This window comes from Macaca thibetana, chromosome 8 (genome assembly GCF_024542745.1).
Source record: "Macaca thibetana thibetana isolate TM-01 chromosome 8, ASM2454274v1, whole genome shotgun sequence".
Classification (NCBI taxonomy): Eukaryota; Metazoa; Chordata; class Mammalia; order Primates; family Cercopithecidae; genus Macaca; species Macaca thibetana.
In genome coordinates, this window is record NC_065585.1 from 25,215,398 (window position 1) to 25,239,766 (window position 24,369).

Consider the following 24,369-nt stretch of genomic DNA (forward strand, 5'->3'; position numbering starts at 1 on the left):
AAGAAAGAAAGAGTGAGAGAAAGAAAGAGAGAAAGAAAGAAAGAGGGAGAGAGAAAGAAAGAAAGAAAGAGAAAGAAAGAAAAGAAAGAAAGGAAAGAAAGAAAGAGAAAGAAAGAAAGAAAGAAAGAAAGAAAGAAAGAAAGAAAGAAAGAAAGAAAGAAAGAAAGAAAGAAAAAGAAAGGAAGGAAGGAAAGAAAGAAAGAAAGGAAAGAAAGAAGAAAGAAGGAAAGAAAGAGATGGAAGATGGAGAGAGGGAGGGAGGCAAGGGAGAAAGGAAGGAAAGGGAGGAAGGAAGGAAGAAGGCAGGCAGGCAGGCAGGCAAGCAGGCTGGGTGTGGTGGCTCACACCTGTAATCCCAACATTTTGGGAGGCCGAGGCAGGCAGATCACTTGAGGCCAGGACTTCGAGACCGACCTGGCCAACCCGGCAAAACACTCTCTACTAAAAATAAAACATTAGCCAGGTGTGGCAATGCATGCCTGTAATCCAGCTGCTGGAGTGGCTGAGGCAAGACAATCACTTGAACCCAGGAGACAGAGGTTGCAAAGAGCCAAAATTTTGCCACTGCACTCCAGCCTGGGCGACAGAGCAAGATTCTGTCTCAATTTAAAAAAAAAAAAAAAATTTAAAAAAGAAAGAAGATTTCAGGAGCATCCAACAAACATGTATTTCTAGGTGAAAAATTTCCCATGGCTCTAAGCTGCACATGAACAATAAAACCACTTAAATTTTGTTCTAAAGTTATTAAATACCCTATGGGAAGAGATGATGGCCCTTTAAAATTAGCATAGGTTTAAAACTTTTAAAACTAACTTCTTTTCTGAAATGTTTCAGATATTCCATTTCCAAATTTCATGTTTATGACATTTACTTATAAAAGTTAAACAGGGAAACCTATAAGGTAGTCTTGATTAACACAAAAAATTCAGAAGTAAGAGGATTGGTGAGGATAATTATGGCTACTCCAATGATCAGCTACAGAATCCAATTTACTTGTACATTTTGTTGTAGTTGTTGGGAGACGATTCTTTATGGATCTGTCGGGTTTCTTTACATCTTGCAAGCAGAAGCACTGACAGCTTTTGTTCCAGATTAGCTTTTCAAGAATGTTTGTGCAGTGAACAGACCTAAAAGATAAAGGTAGTATTTCTTTTTGGAGCAAAAGGGCAGATTTGTTTTCTGCCAGCATAATGAAGATAACATCTTCCTTATCTCAGACAGAGGGCAAGTTTTCTTGAAGACCATTATAAAATATTCAGGTTCCTCAAGCTTAGGGTTCCTCTGCTGTCACACAGCCCACCGCATGTGCTGTTCTGTGAGAACTATGGCTTCGGAACTGATTCATTAAAATTGATGATACTCTGGCTGTTGCTATTACTGAGAGTAATGAGCTGTCTTTGTCCAGGGTCTTCTGTTTTCTGCCAGTATCCACAAAATGCTGGCAGCAAACTTGTAAGCTTGCAAGTAGGGTACAAATCCTAGACTCCTAACAGTTCTTGACATTAGTTACATAGTGTAAACATCTCTGGTCACACAAATAAAAAGTTACAAAAGGTAACAACTTTTAACCCACTCACATTGCAATCTTAGGACATTCTTCAAATAAACCAAGAAGGCTGGGAACATTCATTCTAAAATTCTACGAAACCACTAATTAATTGGGCAGCACAAGTAAAGTGTGAAAGTGCATATATATGCATATATTAGAAAATATGTATATTTTTTGAGACAGTCTCGCTCTGTCGCCCAGACTGGAGTGCAGTGGCACAATCATGGATCACTGCAATCTCCACCTCCCGGGTTCAAGCGATTCTCCTGCCTCAGCCTCCTGAGTAGCTGGGACTACAGGCACATGACACCACACCTGGCTAATTTTGGTATTTTTAGTAGAGACTGGGTTTCACCATATTGGTCAGGCTGATCTTGAATTCCTGACCTCCTGATCCAGCCGCCTCAGCCTCCCAAAGTACTGGGATTATAGGCGTGAGCCTGGCTAGAAAATATTTTTATTACTGTTTGTAATTTGTAAAACTCAGGATCTCAGTTTGAGAAACATTTCTTTTTAAAAAATTACTTTATTTTATTTACTTATTTATTATTATTTTTCAGACAGAGTCTCACTCTGTCACCCAGGCTGGAGTGCAGTGGTATGATCTCAGTTCACTGCAACCTCCGCCTCCCGGGTTCAAGGGATTCTCCCACCTCAGCCTCCCAAGTAGCTGGGACTACAGGCACCTGCCACCATGCCCAGCTAATTTTTGTAGTTTTAGTAGAGATGGGGTTTCACCATGTTGACCAGGCTGGTCTCAAACTCCTGACGTAAAGTGATCTGCCCGCCTTGGCCTCCCAAAGTGCTGGGATAACAGGTGTGGGCCACCATGCCTGGCCTTATTTTAAAATTAATAGAAACAGTCTCACTATGTTGCCTGGGCTGGTCACCTGAAAAACACCTCTATACTGGAAATAGAACAAGATGGAGAAAAAGCTTGAAGACTTTTTTTTTTTTCACTCCAGTTCCATACCTAGGGTCTATCTCAGTCATTAAACTTCTCTCTATAGCTCATGTCCCCCATTTTTATAATGCAAATAATTATGCCTGCTGGGTATAATTCACAGAGTTGTACAGAGGATCAAACAAATTAATGTATATGATGGTTTGTGGGCTCTAAAGAGGCCAGACAAGGTGAATCTCTGGCTATTGTTGCTTGTCATTAAAAGCAAGCTCTGTGTAGCTCATGGTACAGGCTCAGCAGCTCATAGCAATCACAACATGTAGAGCCCTTTGTTCATTCAACAAATATTTATTGTCCCAGGCACTGGGAGAGAACAGGAGAAAGATCCTAATGCACAGGGTAGAGAAACTTCTGATAAGATAAAACATGCAGAAGGGCTTTGCCTCTTTGGGTATACTTTCTCCCTTTTATTTCTCTTTGGTCCTGTGGAAGAGAAACTGAAGGAAGCAGTGGTAATTCAATAGACATCTAATGGCATACGGGCATGTTAAGCCAATTCTTCAATCAGGTCTAAACTCCTAAGCAGGATAAAGAGACTAATAGTAGCTGGAGATAGAAACTCTTGCTGCTGAGAAAATCATGGCCGTTTGGATGAAAAAACAAAAAACAAACAAACAAACAAACAAAAAACTAGACTAATGTGTCTATGAGCCAGATTAAGAGGGGATTTAGTTCCATATCAAGACTGAGGTTAAATTAAAATTAAGAAGTCTTTTCTAAATCTGAAGATGAAATCAAAGTTAGTTTAAAATATACATTTCAACTACTAGGTTTAGTAAGGAAAGACCAAATTGTACCTCAAACGCACATTCTCTTTTATAGCTGATTTTATTTGTTACTATACAGAGGACTTGATAATCCTGAATTCAACTTTTTTCTTTTTCTCTTCTTTTCTTTTTTTTTTTTTTTTTTTTTTGAGATGGAGTCTTGCTCTGCTGCCCAGGCTAGAGTGCAGTGGCACAACCTCGGCTCACTGCAACCTCCGCCTCCTGGGTTCAAGCAATTTTTCTGTCTCAGCCTCCTGAGTAGCTGGGGTTACAGGTGCATGCCACCACACCTGGCTAATTTTTGTATTTTTAGTAGAGACAGGATTTCATCCTGTTGGCCAGGCTGGTCTTGAACTCCTGACCTGAAGTGATCTGCCCGCCTCGGCCTCCCAAAGTACTGGGTTTACATGTGTGAGCCACCATGACTGGCCAGCTTTTTACATAAAGAAATCTATTTTACCAATCAAGTTTTATAATAGGGAACATGCACTCAAAACACTTTTTACCATCTTAAGGTGGCATATACAGATTCAACATTGTTCTTTTAAGTTATGGGTACTATCCTGCTTATAAAGGTCTCCTTTGAGAAGTAAAAATTGTACTGTTTGGGAAAACGTGACTTATGTTCATGTGTTGAGGGTCTTGGGTACTTGTGCCCATGCAAAATTAAGTGGAAAGCTGTAAGCCCCTCCCAAAGAGACAGAATGCTATGCCTTATTCTTTGCACCCTCAGTCCATTGACTGGCCATAATGAAGACTCAACAGAGCTTAGAGCTTGTTGATGAAAGTGTATTGTGCCCTGAATGCACTCAGATGAATTCGTCAAAATGATAACATCAGGGCATCAATCCATAAGCACACACCCTCTTTCTCATGCTTCCCCAAAGTTGGCAGCAGGAGGTGAGCAATAGCATATACTCATATCTGATGCGGACCCTGTCCTGTGTGCATATCCATTAGTCCATTTTACCCCCACAACACGTCTATGAGGTCAGCACAGTCAGTATCTCCATTTACTAGATAGGCAAATGGAGACATAGAAATAAAGCCATTTGCCCCAAGGCATGGAGCCAAGATTCACACCCAGGTAGCTGGGCTCCTGGGCTCTTATCTGCTATGCAAGGCTGCATCCTAAAATAATATGAGAAAACAAGAAGAATAGGTGTCACGTATTGATATTATTATTTACTACTCTAATAACAACAGCTAACATTCCCTAGGCTCTCAGTCCACGTCAAGCAGTGTGCTCAGCACTGTACAGATGGATCTCAATCAGTCCCCGCTACAGCTTTTTCCAGCAGTGGGTCCCAGCCTTATCTCCATGGTAGACTGCAGATCAGAGAGATTTAGGCAGCCTGCTGAAGGTCACAAAGCAAGCAAGTTGTGAAGCTGCGATGGAAGACCCAGGCTGTGTGACTCCAGAGCCTACAGCCATTGTCACTCACTATGCAGTATGATCCATGCCTCCAGTTCCTCTAAAGCTTTCCTCACTCACACTGGGACAACTTCAAAGGGCCAGCTTCTGGCTTCTTCATTAGTATTTGTTCCAGCATGTCTCAAGTAAAGTAACTAGAGTGACATACATACTAAGAGCCAGCAGAGTTACTGAAATTGTAGTTTTGAGACTTGGGTTTATCCCACCGATGAGCAGTCTGAGAAACACTGCTATGGGTTAGAAAGCCAGGGTACCCAGGCTGGGCACACTGGCCCACGCCTGTAATCCCAGCACTTTGGGAGGCCGAGGCAGACAGATCACTTGAGACCATGAGTTTGAGATCAGCCTAGCCAACAGGTTGAAACCCCATCTCTACTAAAAATACAAAAAAATAGCTAGGTATGGTGGCATATACCTCTAGTCCCAGCTACTTGGGAGGCAGAGGCACGAGAATCGCTTGAACTCAGGAGGCAGAGGTTGCAGTAAGCCGAGATCATGCCACTGTACTTCAGCCTGGGCGACAGAGTGAGACTCTTATAAATAAAAACAAACAAACAAAAAAAACCCAGAAAGCCAGGGTTCCCCAAAATCAACATGGTTCAGCAAAACCTCAGTCAGAAACCACAAAGTTTCACAAAGTCCTATTTATAACACAGAACAAACAAGCAAGAAAAGAGCCAAAAAGAAATACTGACAATACGCCCGCCCCCTCAGAGCTGCTGAGACAGCAGCGGCCCCAACACCTGCCACCCCAGGTTCTTGTCTCACCCCTGTCCCTCGCAAACTGTGTCAACATCACATATAAATTACTTAAATGCATTGGATCCCAGATGCTCTCTCTGAAAATGGGCCAGTAAAGTAATGTTCCATCTATTTTAAAAAGAAGCTTAGATAAAATAATCTAAAGGAAGTGCTTTAAGAAGCTTAACTTACAAACAATAAACATTGTTTTGTTTTTTGTGGGTTTTTTGTTTCGTTTTGTTTTTGATATGGAGTCTTGTTCTGTCACCCAGGCTGGAGTTCAGTGGTGTGATCTCGGCTCACTGCAACCTCCGCCTCCCAGGTTCAAGCAATTCTCCTGCCTCAGCCTCCCGAGTAGCTGGGATTACAGGTGCCCACCACCACACCCAGCTAATGTTTATATTTTTCATATTGATGGGGTTTCCCACGTCGGCCAGGCTGGTCTCAAACTCCTGACCTCTGGTGATCTGCCCACCTCGGCCTCCCAAGGAGCTGGGATTACAGGCATGAGCCACCACACATTACTCAAGCTACCTTCACAATTAACGTGAAGCCACAGGAGTCAGTGATTTAGGGAAAGGGGTGAGAGTGGCATGAGTCCTCTAGGCAGAGAGAACAGCACATGCAAAAAGTATATCAGATTGCCACTTCCTCACTCCCTCCTCTCCAACGGCCTCCCATTACACTTAAAATCATCAATTCTTACCATGGTTTTAAGGGCCCTATTATGAACTGGCCTTGCCTCATCTCCTACTACTCTCCTCTTTTCTTCTGCCCTCTGGACACTCTGGTCTCATTACTGCCCTTAAATATGTCCAGCACGTTCCCTTCTCAAAGCCTTTATCCTTACCATTCCCTTTGCCTGGGATGTTCTTCCACCAGATATCTGCAAGTCTTCCTTTATTCATATGTCATCTCTTCAAAAACATTTTCCGGCCGGGCGCGGTGGCTCAAGCCTGTAATCCCAGCACTTTGGGAGGCCGAGACGGGCGGATCACGAGGTCAGGAGATCGAGACCATCCTTGCTAACACGGTGAAACCCCGTCTCTACTAAAAAATACAAAAAACTAGCCGGGCGAGGTGGCAGGCGCCTGTAGTCCCAGCTACACGGGAGGCTGAGGCAGGAGAATGGCGTAAACCCGGGAGGCGGAGCTTGCAGTGAGCCGAGATCGCGCCACTGCACTCCAGCCTGGGTGACAGAGCCAGACTCCGTCTCAAAAAAAAAAAAAAAAAAAAAACAAAAAAAAAACATTTTCCCCGATCCCCCTATTTAAAGTACCCCACCATCCTCAGTAAATCTATTTTTCTTTCTAGCACCGATGACACCCGTGTTATACTATATCACATCTTCATGTGTCTGTGCCTTTAATGTCTGCCTCTTTAACTGAAGTGCAAGCTCATGAAGGCAGGGGCTTTGCTACAGGCATTTCTAGCATCTTTAGCTGTGCCTAGCAAGTGGAAAGGGCTCAATGTAGATTTGTTGAATAATTAATGCATTAATGCATCTCCTGAAAGGAAAGAACATGCTCAGAGATACACAGTGCTGTGTGACTGGTCCACAGGGTGGAAGGAGATGCAACGGAATATGAGGCTGGAGTAAGTCTGCTTTCCAGAAGGTGTGAGCAACTTTAACTTTTCTTATTATTATCTTGCCATCATAACTATCCCATTAAGCAATAACAGTTCTCTGCCAGACATTTTCAATTATAGCTGATCCCTGCCCCACAGTGTGGTTATGCAGATCCCAAGAGATAAGCTGTAGCTAGAGAAAAGTGTTATAGGTACAGTGGCTCAGGGCTTAGTCCCAATGCTTTGAGAGGCCAAGGTAAGAGAATCACTTGAGGACAGGAGTTTGATATGAGCCTGAACAACATAATGAGATCCTGTCTCTACAAAAAGTTAAAAAAAAAAAAAAAAAGCTGGACGTGGTAGCATAAGTCGGTACTCCTAGCTACTTGGGAGGCTGAGGCAGGAGGATCACTTAAGCCCAGAAATTGAAGGTTACAGTGAGCTATGATAATGCCACTGCACTCCAGCCTGGGAGACAGAGCAAGATCCTGTCTTTATAAATAATAATAATAATAATATTGTTAATCTTTTTTAATTTAAAAAAAGGAAAAGTGTTACAGAATCCACTGGCCTTCATCCATGGAGATGACATGCATGTTTTGGCCAACATAGAATCATTGTTTGAAAGGAACATCATCGTAACTGAAATACCCAACACCTGCTAGAATTCTACAAAAGGAACTAAGAAATTAAAAGAAAGCAACAAAACAAATGCACACACTCAAGTAAACAAGTGGAGGTACTGATGGATCCCTTCCATTCAAATTCATGTGAGTCAGAAAGATGAGAGAGTTTCTCCATTTCAATATAGAAAGCAAGTGATAGTAGACTGAGTACAAATTAGGACATCAAGTGGTGACCATACCACCTCAAGAAACGGAGACAAGAACTGGGACAGAGTGCATAACACAGGAAGGACACAGTCGAGGGTGGCCATCAGTACTGTACTCATATCTGGAATGGCTATCCTCTGTGAGGTCTTACTATACACCAGAGATCCTGAGCTAAATACTTAAGCCTTTTAATTCCCACAACAGCACTAGGAGGTGAGTTCTATTGCTGCTGTCATGTCACTAAAGAGGACACTGAGCTTTATAAAGGTAAGGTGACAGGGCTACACTTCAAACTCTGTCTGGCTTTTAACCGTCATGCCAATTAATCTGATCACTCAGACACCCACCCAGACCCTTACCCCCACCCATTACAGAACAGGCTATTTTATGTGACAAATATGTTTTGTTTTTGTTTTAGTTTTGAGATGGTGTCTCACTCTGTCACCCAGGTTGGAATGCAGTGATGTGATCCCGGCTCACTGCAGCCTCTGCCTCCTAGGTTCAAGCGATTCTCCTACCTCAGCCTACCGAGTAGCTGGGATTACAGGTACTCACCACCATGGCGGGCTAGTTTTTGTATTTTTAGTGGAGACAGGCTTTCACCATGTTGGCCAGGCTGGTCTTAAACCCCTGACCTCAAGTGATCCACCCACCTCGGCCTCCCAAAGTGCTAGGATTACAGGCATAAACCACGGCGCCTGGCAGATAAATATGTGTTTTTCAATTCCCTCAAGTCTTGTAAGGCAGCCAGGGTTACAAAGGAGGTACCATTGCTTCTGCACCCCTTTTTCTAATGGTTGCCCTGGAAAACTAAATGAGGAAGGCAGGATGGTAAAGAGGCCACAGAAGTAGCAGATAAACCCAGAGATGGCCACTCAGAAGATTCGAGACCCATCAACCAAATACTCCTGTGCTACACTGTACTTATCTCTTGAAAGAGCTGAAAGCTTATTCCTCATAGACATCCTGCTATCTGAAGTTCTCCCACTACTGGTCTCCTGGTCTGACCAATTCCCCTGCTCTTGATGCTGCTTCTCCAGTCACTTATAAGCCTGAACCTCCAATTTACACAACAACAGTATTTAAAAGAAAAAAGGGGGCCAGGCACGGTGGCTCACACCTGCAATGCTAGCACTTTGGGAGGCTGAAGTGGGTAGATCACCTGAGGTCAGGAATTTGAGAAAAGCCTGGCCAACATGGGGAAACCCTGTCTCTACTACAAATACATAAATTAGCCAGATGTGGTGGCTCACGTCTGTATTCCCAGCTACTCAGGAGCTGAGGCACGAGAATCACTCGAATCCAGAAGGCAGAGGTTGCAGTGAGCCGAGATCATGCCACCGCACTTCTGCCTGGGCAACAGAGTGAGACTCAGTGCCAAAAAATAAATAAAAATAAGAATGGAAAAGGGGCATCCACATCATTTGATGGTAAACAAAAATTCTGGAGCTTTGTAGAATTGACTTAAATATAGAAAATAAGATTTAAATAAATTCTTTAATAAGAATCTTATGAAATTGACTTATTTTCTGGCAAAGAGAAAGCAAATGGGTGATAGTTTTCTCATATGAAAAAGAACAGTTATGTAACTGGCCCACATGGAAGAGCCATGCTGAAATCAACATAATGAGACTGGCACAGTTCTGCTTCTCTCTACCAGTCAAGATTACAGTGGGGATTTCATGTGGAACATACTTTTCATACAGCCTCTGTCCCCTCATAAAGGCCTTCACTTCGTTATCCAATGGGAAGGTGCCGTCATCCTTTCTAAAGCGGTAGAAGAGTTTGACATCCTTGAATTCTTTATGCTCATCACACACTGAAACACAATATGCACAGAGAAGCAAATAAGAAAAAAAATCACTCTTATTTAATTACTCAAGTGAAGTATGATGCTAATTAAGAATTATTTCACCACCAAATTCTTCATGCATGCAAGTATCTACCATATGAGCTGATACATGTAAAATAGTTACATAGCACTTGGTACAGAGTAAGTCCTCAGTATTTTTAGCTATTATTATCACCATCACCATCACCATAATCATCATCATCATCATCATCATCTTTAGGAAGTTCACATAATTCAATTCATGAAGCAATCCACAAACTCTTCTAAAGAATATTGGGGCATGCATCAGCCTCAAAGAATGTGAAATCTAGTGAGGTAAGGAAAAATGTCAACTATAATTGAAATATGGTATGATAAGGCTACAGAGGTAAGGACAGAGTGCAATGGGAGCCTAAAGGAAGAGTGCCCAGTGCCCCAGGAACACAGTGACCCAGCTTTGGAAAAAGAAAGCTTCCCTGAAGAGTTTGCACGTAAGTGGAGACCTGAAGAACAAAGAGAAATTGGGCAAAACGTGAGGGGAAAGGGCATTCCAAGAGAACGACGACATGTGCGAAGGTCGAGGCCAGGATGAGAGATTTCAAGAAGACATGTTGGTGAATCTTTATTGAACCCACTGAGAGTAACAGCAAAAACTTGGAAACCACATAAATGCCCACTGAAAAATATATAGTGGCATAATTATACATATGTATTATACAACAGCAAAAATAACAAATAAGACATATACTATCAACGTGGATGAAGCTCAGTGTGTTGATCAAGTTGCAAAAGGATAAATATGCACTTCTATAATGAGAGAAAACTTTTAAGACAACATGATGCATTCCTTAAAGATGAATAGAGAAAGAGGTATAAAGCAGTACATAGAAATAACCGAAATGCTAGTTGGGCACAGTGACTCACACCTGTAATTTCAGCACTTTGGGAGGCTGAGGTGGGCTGATCACCTGAAGTCAGGAGTTCGAGACCAGCCTGACCAACAGGGTAAAACCCAGTCTCTACTGAAAATACAAGAAAAAAAGAAATAACCAAAATGCCTCTTAGAGGAAGAAAATGAAATCAGGGAGAGATACAGTAGTGATAAAATAAAGCAAAATGTTTTCTTTCTTAAGTGGGTATGTTCATGAAAAGATTTAGTCCTTCATTTTCTCTCAAGTCACCTTGACTCACCACCTCACTTACCATGGTGAATAATGCCCCGGTCTGCTAATTTCTGCATGAGTTTAATTGCCGTCTCTCTGTCGGAAGCCTCTTTGTGTTCAATCAGCCAGTCAATCAGTTCTTTTGCGACGAAACAGTTTGGGTAGGTCTTGAGATGATGACGTCTATCTTTAATAACCTTTTCTTCATGCAGCCTGAGCCTGAAAGAAAAATTAGCAATTACTTTGGAAATTTTGATGACAGCACAAATTATTAAACCAATCCCAGAGAGTAATAACATAACAGAAGTTCCAAAGGCACGAGAGTGTTATTGAGTATCTTTAGCTCACTTGGTGATTTCCATACTGTCAGAGCTCAAAGGCTCCCGAAAGTGACTCCAGCCTCTGATCTAGATGACAGAGGTAAATATGAGGGTAAAACAATCACAGCCAACCCAGAACTCTCCTGCCACTCCTGAGAGTGAGAAAAGCTCTCCATCCCCTACTCTGTCTCACTCCCTGCTTTTTCTCTCTCCAGTGGGGTTACTGTTTCAACCAGCAAACAAAAACCCTAGCAATATGCTGAAACAAAGTGCATCCTCTTTATCACAAATTGTTCAGGGCCCATCCTACTTGTAGTCATTCATTCATATAACAAATATTAATGGATGTCTACTACCTGCCTGTTAGGTAATTCTAGGCACTAAAAACATACATCAGGATGTGGTGGCTCACATCTGTAATCCCAGCACTTTGGGATGTCGAAGCAGGAGGATCACTTGAGGTCAGGAGTTTGAGACCACCCTGGCCAACATGGTGAAAACCTGTCTCTACTAAAAATACAAAAATTAGCCAGGCATGCTAGCGGGTGCCTGTAATCCCAGCTACTCAAGAGGCTGAGGCAGGAGAATCGCTTGAACCTGGGAAGTGGAGGTTGCAGTGAGCTGAGATCACACCATTGCACTTCAGCCTAGGCAACAAGAGTGAAACTCCTTCTTAAAATATATACATACACATATATATACATACATATACATATATATATATGCATCTTGAACTACTATTAGCCAATCTTGCCATCATAAAGGAAGAACCTGCCTAGAAAGAAAAACAACACAGAGCAAAGTGGACCAGATAGATAAGGAGATAGAGATAAAAGAGAGAGAGAGATTACAAACAACCCTGTTTGAGCACCTGAATTCAACAGTTCATGAAGTCACCTAACCTGGGTTTAAATTACATGAATCGATACATTCCCTGTGCTTTAGTGAATTGATTCAGGTATCTGTTACTAATACCAATATTGTCCCAATACACCCTCCAGCTGAATGCCAGCTTATGGCTCCATGACACGGAATGTTGCCACAGTGGTGCCTTCAGAGATCACATAAATGGCCAGAGCTATGTACTCTGCACCCAGTGGTTCCACAACTTCCTAGGGTCTGTTTCTCATTCTCCTGTCTCCTTCCCTTGTCCTGCTGTGATATGCACCTGTTGTCCTTGTTCCTAAACTCAAGCAGTTCCCCTGATCTGCTATTTCTGTTCTGCCGTGGTCTGCTACGTAGTCAGTATTTAGGAGTTAAAATATTTTGAGCAAAAGCCTGATACGAGCATCTATGAAGAAAGAAAATGAGCATTTTGGGCATGGAATTTATGACATCTATTTTGGTCACTCAAAGACTATCTTATATCCTTTATTACTGCTCTTTGGCTGAATGCTAAATAATTAGTAATAAATGTTACTTACTGTACAATGTTCTACCATCTGCCAATATTTATTATCTAAAACTTAAGAGTTAAGTCATACTATAGGATTGGCTAAGGAAAGGACATAGCAATGAATCCACTAGTAACAGAGATGATATCAGGAAATACAATATCAGTGATATCAGGAAAATACTGAAGGAGAGGTATCCAATAGACCCAGAAAACATTCTCATAAGATGGTGGTGATAGAGTAGGGCTGCCAGGTTTGGGAAGGAAAAACTAGACAGGAAACCCAGTCAAATTTGAATTTCAGATAAATAGCAAACCATTGTGTAGTAAAAGCATGACCCAAATATTGCATGGGACCTACTTATACTTTAAAAAAACAATTCATAGGTCTGGTGCGGTGGCTCACGCTTGTAATCCCAGCACTTTGGGAGGCCAAGGCGAATGGATCACGAGGTCAGGAGATCGAGACCATCCTGGCTAACATGCTGAAACCCTGTCTCTACTAAAACATACAAAAAATTAGCCGGGTGTGGTGGCGGACGCCTGTAGTCCCAGCTACTTGGGAGGCTGAGGCAGGAGAATGGTGTGAACCCGGGAACCAGAGCTTGCAGTGAGCCGAGATCGCGCCACTGCACTCCAGCTTGGGCGACAGAGAAAGACTCCGTCACACACAAAAAAACAAAAAAATAATTCATTATACTGTATCTATAATTCAAATTTTAGTGGGTACTCTGCATTTTCTGACAACCTTATGGGGGATATATTTTATTCAACTTGCAGGTTAGTACATTAGGATTAATATTTTATGCTAAAAAAGAAAGGAACCTACATTGATGCCAGAAGACACTTTGAGTCCTTAGGGCTTCCTCTTCTAGGGAAAGCTAGTTATGTAATTTTTTTAGAGCACCTGAATCATCACGTTTAAGTATTTCAGAAGATACTTCAACCCATGTGCTTGGAGTTAGACTAGCTTTCATTTGCCAAGGACCAGGTAGGAAATGGGAACTGTAAAGATTATAAATTGGTAAAGCTGGTGGAGTGAAACCGAAGCACAGAATCTCCTTTTCTTCATATTAAGGAAAATAATTAAAAAAAAAAAAAAAAAAAAGCAAAAAGAAGTAGCCAGACAAGGAAAAAGAAACCCTAACTCCATAAATGTTTTTAAGTGGCATCCTAAGCAAATTAATGCTGGAACAGAAAACCAGTACCACATGTTCTCTCTTCTAAAAGGGAGCTAAACATCGTGAACACATGAACATCAAGAAGGGAACAACAGGCTGGCCGTTGCGGCTCATGACTGTAATCTCAGCACTTTGGGAGGCCGATGCAGGCGGATCACTTGAGGTCAGGAGCTCGAGACCAGCCTGGCCAACATGGTGAAACCCCATCCCTACTAAAAATACAAAAATTAGCCAGGCATGGTGGTGCATGCCTATAATCCCAGCTACTGAGGAGGCTGAGGCAGGAGAATCTCTTGAAACCAGGAGGCAGAGGTTGCAGTGAGCCAAGATCGTGCCGCTGCACTCCAGCCTGGGTGACAAGAGCAAAACTCTGTGTCAAAACACCAAAAAGTAAACAGGCAACAAGAGACCCTGGGACTGATATGGCTTAACTGTGTCCCCACCCAAATTTCACCTTGAATTGTAATAATCCCCACATGTCAAGGGCAGGGCCAGGTGGAGAAAATTGAATCATGGGGCAGTTTTCCCCATACTGTTCACGTGGTAATGAATAAATCTCGAGATCTGATGGGTTTTTTTGTTGTTGTTTATATTATTTTTGTTTGTTTGTTTTTGAGACGGAGTCTCACTCTGTTGCCCAGGCTGGAGTGCAGTGGTGCAATCTCGGCTCACTGCAGTCTCCACCTTCTGTGTTCAAGTAATTCTCCTGTCTCAATCCCCGAGTAGTGGGGATTACAGCTGTGCGCCACCACTCCCAGCTAATTTTTTGTATTTTTAGTAGAGACGGGGTTTTGCCATGTTGGCCAGGCTGGTCTCGAACCCGTGACCTCAAGTGACCCACCCACCTCGGCCTCCCAAAGTGTTGTGATTACAGGCGTGCGCCACCACACCTAGCCTTGGTGTTTTTATAAATGGGAGTTTCGCTGCACAAGTTGTCTTGTCCACCACCATGTAAGAAGTCCTTTTGATCTTCCTTTGCCTTCTGCCATGATTATGAGACTTCCCCAGCCATGTGGAACTGACAGTCCATTAAACCTCTTTCTTTTATAAATGACCTAGTCTCAGGTATGCCTTTATTAGCAGCATGAGAATGGACTAATACAGGGGCTTACTTTAGTGTGCAGGGTGGGTGGAAGGTGAGGATCCAAAAACTACCTGTTGCCTACTATGCTCATTACCTGGATGGCGAAATAACCTGTACGCCAAACCCCTGCGACATGCAGTTTATTCATGTAACAAACCTGCATGTGAATTCCCTGAAGTGAAAACAAAGGTTGGAAAGAAAAGAATAATAAAATAAAAATAACAAACAAACAAACAAAAGGAATCATGATATAATAAAGTGATTTAGGCCTATATTACAGATAGGGTGGATTAGCCTTAAAATACTCTCTACTCATTGAAATGACCAAAAAAAGACTTTGTAATTTTTGAATAAAGGGAAAAGATGAAAACATAAATAAAGTAGCAGTCAAAAAAACAAACAGGAGATTTTGGAGTGGCAAGGTAAGGCGAGTACACTCTCATTACCCAGAAGCCTTGTTGCTAAGTCAATGAAATCCTCAGAATTTTCATTAATAACCCCAAAGTTTGAAGAAAAAAAAACCATAAATAACTGAGTTTTCTGTTTTCTGATTAGGAGACAGTTGAAATGGCTGATGGGGAAAGATAGGTGCAATGAAGGAAATGAAGAACTAGATCTTTTCTTTAACAGTGAAGCCTCCCAAGCTCAATAATAAATTTGGGGACCATTGCAGTGGCCAAAATATCCCTCCATAGCAGTGGGATCCATCTCTGACTATATGAAATGAACCCTAGGACAGGAAGTTGAACAAAACCTCAGAAGCAAGACTCTCTCCTTTCCATCACCAGGAGCCCTTAAGCTGTAAAACAGTGGAACAAATAATTAGCTATCAAATTTAGCTCAGAGGGGAAAATGACATTCTGAGATGACTTAGGAAGGTGCTAAGGAGATGTCACCTGTCTTTATTTCCAAGCACAGATAGAGTATGGACAGATTGAAAGCATGGACAGAACTGTCTGCATTAAGCATAAACATCATGGGAAAAAGCAAACCGCTAGGTGATAAGGTGAAGCAAAAATAAATAATACCAAAAAAAAAAAAAAGAAAGAAAGAAAAAAGAAAAGAAAGGAAAAACAGAGGAAAGGGAAAAAGAGCATTCAGCAGATAAGAAGAACTCTGTCTGAAAGAAAACACAATTCAAGAAACAGACAATTTCCTTAAAGTGTTCTGAACTATAAAAAATTTAAAAACAATTTCAAAAGAACATAAAGTCAGGAAAATAAGGACTCAAAGATAAAATAATTATGAAGAGGGAGATATAGATCTTGGAAAATAAATGAATGTCACACAGTTTATCAAGCAAATTATAAACTGTCAGGACAAATAAATCACATAGCTGAAAAAGGAAATTCTTCTTGAAAAAATACTTTGATAAAACAAAGAAGAAAAAGCAATTAAGGCAGATAGGCTGGGCATGGTGGCTCACAGGTATAATCCCAGGACTTTGGGAGGCTGAGGCGGGAGGATCACTTGACCTCAGGAGTTCAAACGAGCCTTGGTGACATGGCAAAACCCCGTCTCTACAAAAATACAAAAATTAGCTGGGTGTTGTGGCACACACCTGTAATCCCAGCTACTTGGGAGGCTAAAGTGTGAGCATCACTTGAGCCTGGGAGGCGGAAGTTGCAGTGAGCCAAGATCATGCCACCACACTCCAGCCTGGGCACCACAGAGAAACCTCATCTCAAAAATAAATAAATAAACACATACATACATATACAGCAGACAGAAGTTAATAGACATGGAGATTTTTTAAGCCACTAAATTAATTTATAATATTACCTCAACATACATAATAAGTCTAAACAAAACCAACCAAAATAGCCTCTAGCACACAGCTCCAGGGAAGTCCCGAGTGATCTTTAGAACAAAAGAGGTGGCAGGAGTATTTCCCAGCAAGCCAATGAGGTTCAGTTCTTCCTTTTGACAACCAGGCCATGTTCCGGGATGGTGTTTCGGGAAGTGCAGACCCACCAACTCTTCCTGGGTCTGAAGTACTTCCTGGGGAGAAGCACTGCACACTATCCCTGCTGTCCCACCGGGGCCTGCTACATTTCCACTCCACACAGATTTGTTCATTTCCGACTATCACAGATTTCACCCCAAAATGTCAGTTCTGAGGATAATGAGAAAAACGGGATCAGGAATACAAAGACTTGGTTCTCACCCTGGTGCTGCCAGTAACTCTATAACCTCTGAGCATCAGAGTTTTTACTGGTAAAATGAAGATAATTTTACGCATCTATGTGCTAGGGACAGTTTGAACTGCTTTATGGGCATTAATCCTCACAACAACTCCCTGAGGCCGTCAATTCTAACACCACAAATGATACCTCTGTAGAGTTGTAATTATTAATAATAAAAACTAAGCAGCAGCTTTAAAAAAAAAACAAGTTTACATAGGGTGTGCTAAAGTCATCACATGAATCCTTCTAATTAATTCAGTGACAACGACGCTGAGTAATTTGTTTAACATGCTCAGAGTGGCAGAATGCAAAATATTAATTCTTAGATGTGATGTCTGTCAGGAATCCAAGAATAATGAAGGCCAATTTACTTAGAAATTAAAATGTGGAAGAACAAGCTACTGTGTAATTTGGTATATATAGTAGGAGGAGGAATATATTATGAGCCAAGAGATTTAGCTGCTGTAAACTTTCCAATCTAAAAGAATTATTAGGTAGTATTTATCTTTTTTATTTGAGACAGAGTTTCACTCTTGTTGCCCAGGCTGGAGTGCAATGGTGCGATCTTGGCTCACTGCAACCTCCACCTCCTGGATTCAAGCTATTCTCCTGCTTCAGCCTCCCGAGTAGTGGGGATTACAGGCGCCTGCCACCATGCCCAGCTAATTTTTTGTATTTTTAGAAGAGACGGGGTTTCATCATGTTGGCTAGGCTGGTCTCAACTCCTGACCTCAGGTGATCCGCCCACCTCGGCCTCCCAAAGTGCTGGGAATTACAGGCCTGAGTCACTGCACCCAGCCTATTTATCTTTAAATACTACAGAATAATTAGCTGGGCGTGGTGGTGTGTGCCTGTAGTCCCAGCTACTCGGGAGGCTGAGGCAGGAGAATTGCTTGAACCCAGGACGCGGAGGTTGCAGTGAGCCAATAGCACGCCACTGCACTCCAGCCTGGGTGACAGAGCAAGACCCTTTTTCAAAAAAAAAAAACAAAAAACTACAGAATAGAACCTTTCAGTTATTATCCTTCCATGACCCTTCAGCTTAGGGCTAATTCTTAAACATTCCTGATTTCCACGAATTCCCAGCAAGGGTGGAAGGGGAAAAGTACTACACACTATTCCTACCGTCCCAGTGGGGCCTGGTACATTTCCACGTTTAAGAAAACTGAGCATGATGTGCCGGGTAGGGGGTGGGAAATAATTTTGGATCCAGGATATAGCCTAGAACTCAGTATTTTTAGACATGTCACCAGGGGTTAAAATCTGTAAGAAGTGTGCTATTATCTTCTTTTCTTTTGTAGTCAGAAACACAGAATTCTAAAAATGAGCTTTGAAAATTGTATATTCCAGAAAAACTGTCCCAATAAAGAGATAAAAATTTTCACACTGCACACATATAAGTGTTTTGCCTGGCACAGCAAATACTTAATATTTGGTGAACCAATGAATGTATAAAGACACTAATAGAAATGATGTTATTTTCAGCTGGGCGCGGTGGCTCACGCCTGTAATCCCAGCACTTTGGGAGGCCGAGGTGGGCGGATCGCCCAAGGTCAGGAGTTGGAGACCAGCCTGAGCAATACGGCAAAACCCCATCTCTACTAAAAATATAAAAATTAGCTGGGTGTGGTGGCACATGCCTTTAGTCCCAGCTACTATGCTGGCTGAGGTGGGAGGATCCCTTGAACCCGGGAGGCAGAGGTTGCAGTGAGCTGAGATTGCACCACTGCACTCCAGCCTGGGTGACAGAGCAAGACGCTGCCTCAAAAAAACAAAACAAAACAAAACAAAAAAAGAATTATTGGAGCAAAGGTAAAAAATAAATAAACAAATAAATAAACTCAGTGCTAAAAGTCATCAAGGAAACTGGACCATCAGGAAGGAGAGAGGAGTGGAGGCAGCAAAGAGAAGGCAAGAAAGCAACAGGAAGCCCCTAAAGCAGCAAATGAGGGATCCAAGAGGAACAAGTTGCAGGAGTTCCTCAGTTCCTTAGAGTTTTCCAGTTCCTCTTCCAAGCCATGTGCACTCCTATAATAACCAAGACACTACCAATCCCGTCACGGGGCTGAGTGGGCCTTGACTCCCTGAATCCAAAAGAACCTCACCTACCCATGAGCTAAGGAGGCCTGCCACCCTGATCCTAGGCCTCCTCTTCAGCTTCCTTGTCTCTCTCACCTCCCAGTCACATGCATTCCTGCTTTGTACTCTGAATATTCTGAACTCTTCTTCAGCCTCTGAACCCTCCATGCTAATCACCCGCCATGCCTCTGCTTAGAATGCTCCTTCTGCCTGCCTTCAATAATTCAAAACAATTTCACTTCTCTTCAAGGGTCAGCTTTTCAAGGGCACCTCCTCTGTGAACATTTTCCCAGCCTTTCAAAGCCAGAAAACAGCCTTCTCTCTCCTCTATTCTCCCACAATATTTTAGCGCTAACAGTAACACATTCATCGCACTGTATTACAACTAGATGACATCAGGGATACTAAAGGAGAGTTGCTTATTTGTTGTTGCAATTCTAGTGCATAGCAAATAGTAGGAGATAGCAATCTCATTGATGTGAAAGTTAATTCGTGCATATTATGTATTCAGCATGGTGGGAAGCATAGCTAGAATAGTTTTCTGAGCAGCAGAGTCCCCATCAATCCACATTAAACCATTGGGAAGAGTGACCATCTGTATTTTAGCTGCATTTTCAATCCCACTGGCTATGAAATATAAATTAAGAAAAAAGAAAAAAAAAAACCTTCCTATTATTCATCTCAGACAGCTGGTTCACAGGCTTTAGATTCAAGGTGATTCTGTAATGTTCTATTCCTGTCCAGCTAACCAGCTGCTGAAATTGCATCAGACCATTTCCTCTTCCAGCCCTAAGAGAACAAACATTACTGGGTGCAGGGTGTTCATAATACCTGCAAAATCACTGTCCATCTGATAAGAAAAGTAGAAATTGTTTTTCAAAAATAGCTTGCAGAGAACTGCAGCAGATTGTGGGACTCAGGGAACAAAGGGGAGATTGAAACCACATATTCTCATTTTAAAACAGCGTCATAAATCTCAGCCAAAGTAAACAGTTTAACAAACACAGCAAGCCAAATAGTGGGGCTGACAGCGTGAGCCTGTGATTTGGGCAACAGTATTGACATAGATGTGCTTTAAACTACAGCTATCCTCCTTTCCAGATGTTCTGCAACAGCTTATATATGTCCTTGGGGATCTGAGAACCCGGGGAAAGTCACTCTTTATCACTCACCCTTGAAAGACTCTGAGTCTAAAAGAAAAAAACAAAAACAGGAAAAATGAAATCTAACACACTGCATATCCTTTTAATACTTGAACTTATTTTCTAATTCAGATTTTTAATTATCAAAATAATATATGCTCACAGTCAAAAAGAATTCAAATATGTATAAAAATGAAAATCAAAAGTCTCTTTCCTTGGTTCAGATGAACAGACAATTATTAAAGCTGGGTTAACTGGACATGAACTGATCATTGCTGAAGCTAGGAGATGGGGACATAGGAGGTCACTATACGTTTCTACCTACTGTGCCATACATATGTTTGAGGCTTTCCTTGACCTCCACTTTCCAAAGGAACCTAATGCAATAGCTGCTTATGTATTCTTACAGAAATCTTCTATGTATGTGCACACATATGGCTATATATGTATATTTTTTACATGAAATGGGATAGTAATACACAGTTCATGTAGTTTTGCTTCAAAAAAATGCTTGAATTTTCCCAACCTGATCAGAACAAAAGAACAAATACAGAAATAGGCAGGAAAGAGAATAGAACTGGTTCATGTAAATAGAGCACAGGTGATTCTGTAGAGCCAGAAACAATTGGTCTTGGACAACACACACACACACACACACACACACACACACACACTGCAAATAGCTGTAGTAACCACTCTATAAGGTGGTCCATGGCCGGGCACAGTGGCTCAGGCCTGTAATCCCAGCATTTTGGGCGGCTGAGGCGGGCGAATCACCTGAGGTCAGGAGTTCAAGACCAGCCTGACCAACATGGAGAAACCCCGACTCTACTAAAAATAGAAAATTAGGCCAGGCACGGTGACCCACGTCTATAATCCCAGCACTTTAGGAGGCCAAGGCAGGTGGATCACGAGGTCAAGAGATTGAGACCATCCTGGCCAACATGATGAAACCCTGTCTCTACTAAAAATACAAAAATTAGCTGGGTGTGGTGGTGCGTGCCTGTAGTTCCAGCTACTCGGGAGGCTGAGGTAGGAGAATCGCTTGAACCCAGGAGGCAGAGGTTGCAGTGAGCCAATATCACGCCACTGCATTCCAGCCTGGCAACAGAGCAAGATTCCGTCTCAAAAAAAAAAAAAAAAAAAAAAAAAAAAAAGCCAGGCATGGTGATGCATGCCTGTAATCCCAGGTACTCAGGAGGCTGAGGCAGGAGAATCACTTGAATCCAGGAAGCGGAGGTTGCAGTGAACTGAGATCACACCATTGCCCTCCAGCTTAGGCAACAAGAGTGAAACTCCATCTCAAAAAAAAAAAAAAAAAAAAAAAAAAAGGTGGTCCATGCCAAATGTTTTACTAGCGATGGCTCTGTGAATAAAGAACAAATCAGAGTCCCAGCTTCTATACAGAGCCCTTCCAGGGCTCATGTCAAGTTAGTACAAAGCAAAGTTCCATGCAAGCTCTGTGTCTTGTCACTGCAATGGATTGAGAGGATAAACATACCCAGGAAGGAAGCATGTTTCATTCTGAATCTCATATATCATGTACTGTCTTTGAAATCAACATGGAGTATTAGCAGAGTGAGACAATGTAACACACATAAGAGGGCATGTTTGCTCATTTCTGTTTGCCAACATAATTTCACAAAGCCCTTGACTCTGTAACAACATGTAGCTCTCTAGACAGATACTTTGAAGAAAAAACAGGATAGAGCACACAGCCCCCTAGGTCTCTTGCCTGAGTCACCATACTCCTTAAAAGATAAATGAGGCCCCACACCATGGCTCACGCTTATAATCCCAGCACTTTGGAGGCCAAGGCTGTCAGATTGCTTAAGCCCAAGAGTACGAGACCAGTCTTGGCAATATAGTGAAACCCCATCTCTATCAACAAAAATTTAAAAATTAGCTAGGCGTGGCAGCACACGCCTCAGCCTGGGTGACAAATCTAAACCCTGTCTCAAACAAACAAACAAAAAAGAAAATAAACAAATGATAAAGGACTCTAGTCCTTGCCTTTTCCTACCCACAAGATAACATCTGAAGGGTTAGTAATTATGCCTCTGTAATCTACAACCAGATGCACTCTTATATCCAAACCTTGACGTGATTCAGCTTAATGTAATTTCTGAACAAGTCTGATGTGATTTTGCATGTATTAAACCTCCACCACCTGTATATAAGCAATGGGCTGAAATACTGTGCCGGGGCAGTTGGATAGAACCTCTCTAAAGGGCTGCTCCTGAGCTCCTGGCCCCGTCTATAGTCCTCAGTAAGCCTTCCAAATAAAACTAACTTTAATTATTTAAAAGCTTAACTTTTTCTTTGGTGGACAGCAGACATAGTAACAGTAATACCTTACATCTGAATGGAGCCATAATACACTATCAGAGTTGAGCCTTATAATATCCCTGTTGGCTGGGTGCTGTGGCTCGTGCCTGTAATCCCAGCATTTTGAGAGGCCAAGGTGGGTGGATCACTTGAGGTCTGGGGTTTCAGACCACCCTGGCCAACATGGTAAAACCCCATCTCTAAAAAATAAAAGCAAAAAAAATTAGCCTAGCATGGTGGCATGTGCCTGTAATCCCAGCTACTCAAGAGACTGAGGCAGGAGAATCGCTTGAACCCAGAAGGTGGAGGTTGCAGTGAGCTGAGATCGCGCCACTGCACTCCAGTCTGGATGACAGAGAGAGACTTCATCGCAAAAATAATAATAATAATAATAATAATAATATAAAATATCCCTGTCAATCAGGAAGGCAATGTCATTATTAATAGATAGATAAGGAAGGAAGCTCAGAAAAATTAAAGTGACTTGCTCAAGTCACATTTTTAATGAAGAGTCAGGACTTGAACCCAGATCTTCTGATTTCTATGTTTAGAGAGCTTTCTGTGCTGCCAAATGGTAAATGGCAGAAGTATCTGTTTTCTGCCTATTTTATGCTCATACAGGCTAAGGAGAAGAAAACATTCTAGCTATGTTAAAGTGCCATGATAAAAGTGAGAATGTATGCAATTTATATATCACACAGATACTGCTACCAATATAAATACAGATGGGGCTCAGAGAAGTGCCTACAAAAGAAGTCATCACATTGTCCTCATGTTTGCATGAGCCAATGTTGTATGATTAAGATGACACTCCTGGCAGCATCCAGGAAATGGGGTTGGTGAGTTAGACCATTCCAAAGAGTTGGTGTCAATGCATGTGGGACACATAATGAATACTTTTAAATGATGCGTGTGTAAATGTTCACTAGGCCCTTTCAATCTCTCATCTCATCCTTGAGATAGGAGGTAAATACAGGGTCCCTAAGTCAGCCTTCCTTATTGCCTTTGACTTGAGACTTTTACTTCATTCTTCCTCCATGTGAGCTCTTTTCCAAAAGGTCTCCAATAACAAGCAAAGAACAGAGATTACATCAACATCTCCACCTCTGATCTACCCTCTGAAACCAGAAGAATGGTGCTCTTCCCACTTGCAAAGTACCTTTCCAAGAAGCACCAAGGCTTTTTTTTTTTTTTCCAAACAGATCATTATTTGCTTACACACCAGCCCCAGGAGTATTAGGCCTCTAATTGCCATTTTTCAGCTGAAGAAACAAGCCCAGAATCATTCAGGGAACTTGCTGAGGACAGAGTGACTCAAAAGATCAGTACTGGTTACTGCATCACAAGTCCTTGCTGTCTTGGTAGAAGACAGGGGTAGCACACTCCCTGCCCTGTGGCATCTGCTTCCTTCCAATCTGGGTCCCCGTCCCTGCTGTGCCCTCTGTAATGAGACGAAGCTGTGTCTTGGCTCCTTCCTTTCCACAAACACAGGGTTTGCTCTTCACTTACAATACTAGTTCTCAAACTGGGGCATACATTGTGTCCCTCCCCTCACTTCTGGTCTCCAAGGTCAAGCATATGGCCAATAATCATTGTTTTTCAGGTGGCAGCAAGTAGGAGAGAAGAAAGGAAAGCATAGCTTCCAGTTGGGATAAGGGGCCCAGTTGCATTCGTTAGCAAATAAACTTCCTGCCATGCTAATTCACTATTCACCGTTCACTTAGAGCAGACCTGTAGAGCTAGACAGCTGGGGTTCAAATCAACATCCACCCATTATTCACTGTGTAACTTTGGACAAAACATT

At 42.1% G+C, this 24,369-nt stretch overlaps 1 protein-coding gene across 2 annotated transcripts in view; it reads right to left on the bottom strand.

Annotated features, from left to right (window-relative positions):
- DEPTOR (DEP domain containing MTOR interacting protein) overlaps positions 1–24,369 on the bottom strand; it is a 187,964-nt gene that overhangs the window by 121,084 nt on the left and 42,511 nt on the right. For both annotated transcript variants that reach the window (XR_007728364.1, XM_050802166.1), the window contains exons 2-3: positions 10,893–11,071; positions 9,554–9,677 (exon numbers count right to left, since the gene is read on the bottom strand). Coding sequence is in view for 1 of the 2 variants with exons in the window: in XM_050802166.1 (XP_050658123.1) it covers positions 9,554–9,677; positions 10,893–11,071 (303 nt within the window). In the remaining variant the exon portion in view is untranslated. The remainder of the gene's footprint in view (positions 1–9,553; positions 9,678–10,892; positions 11,072–24,369) is intronic.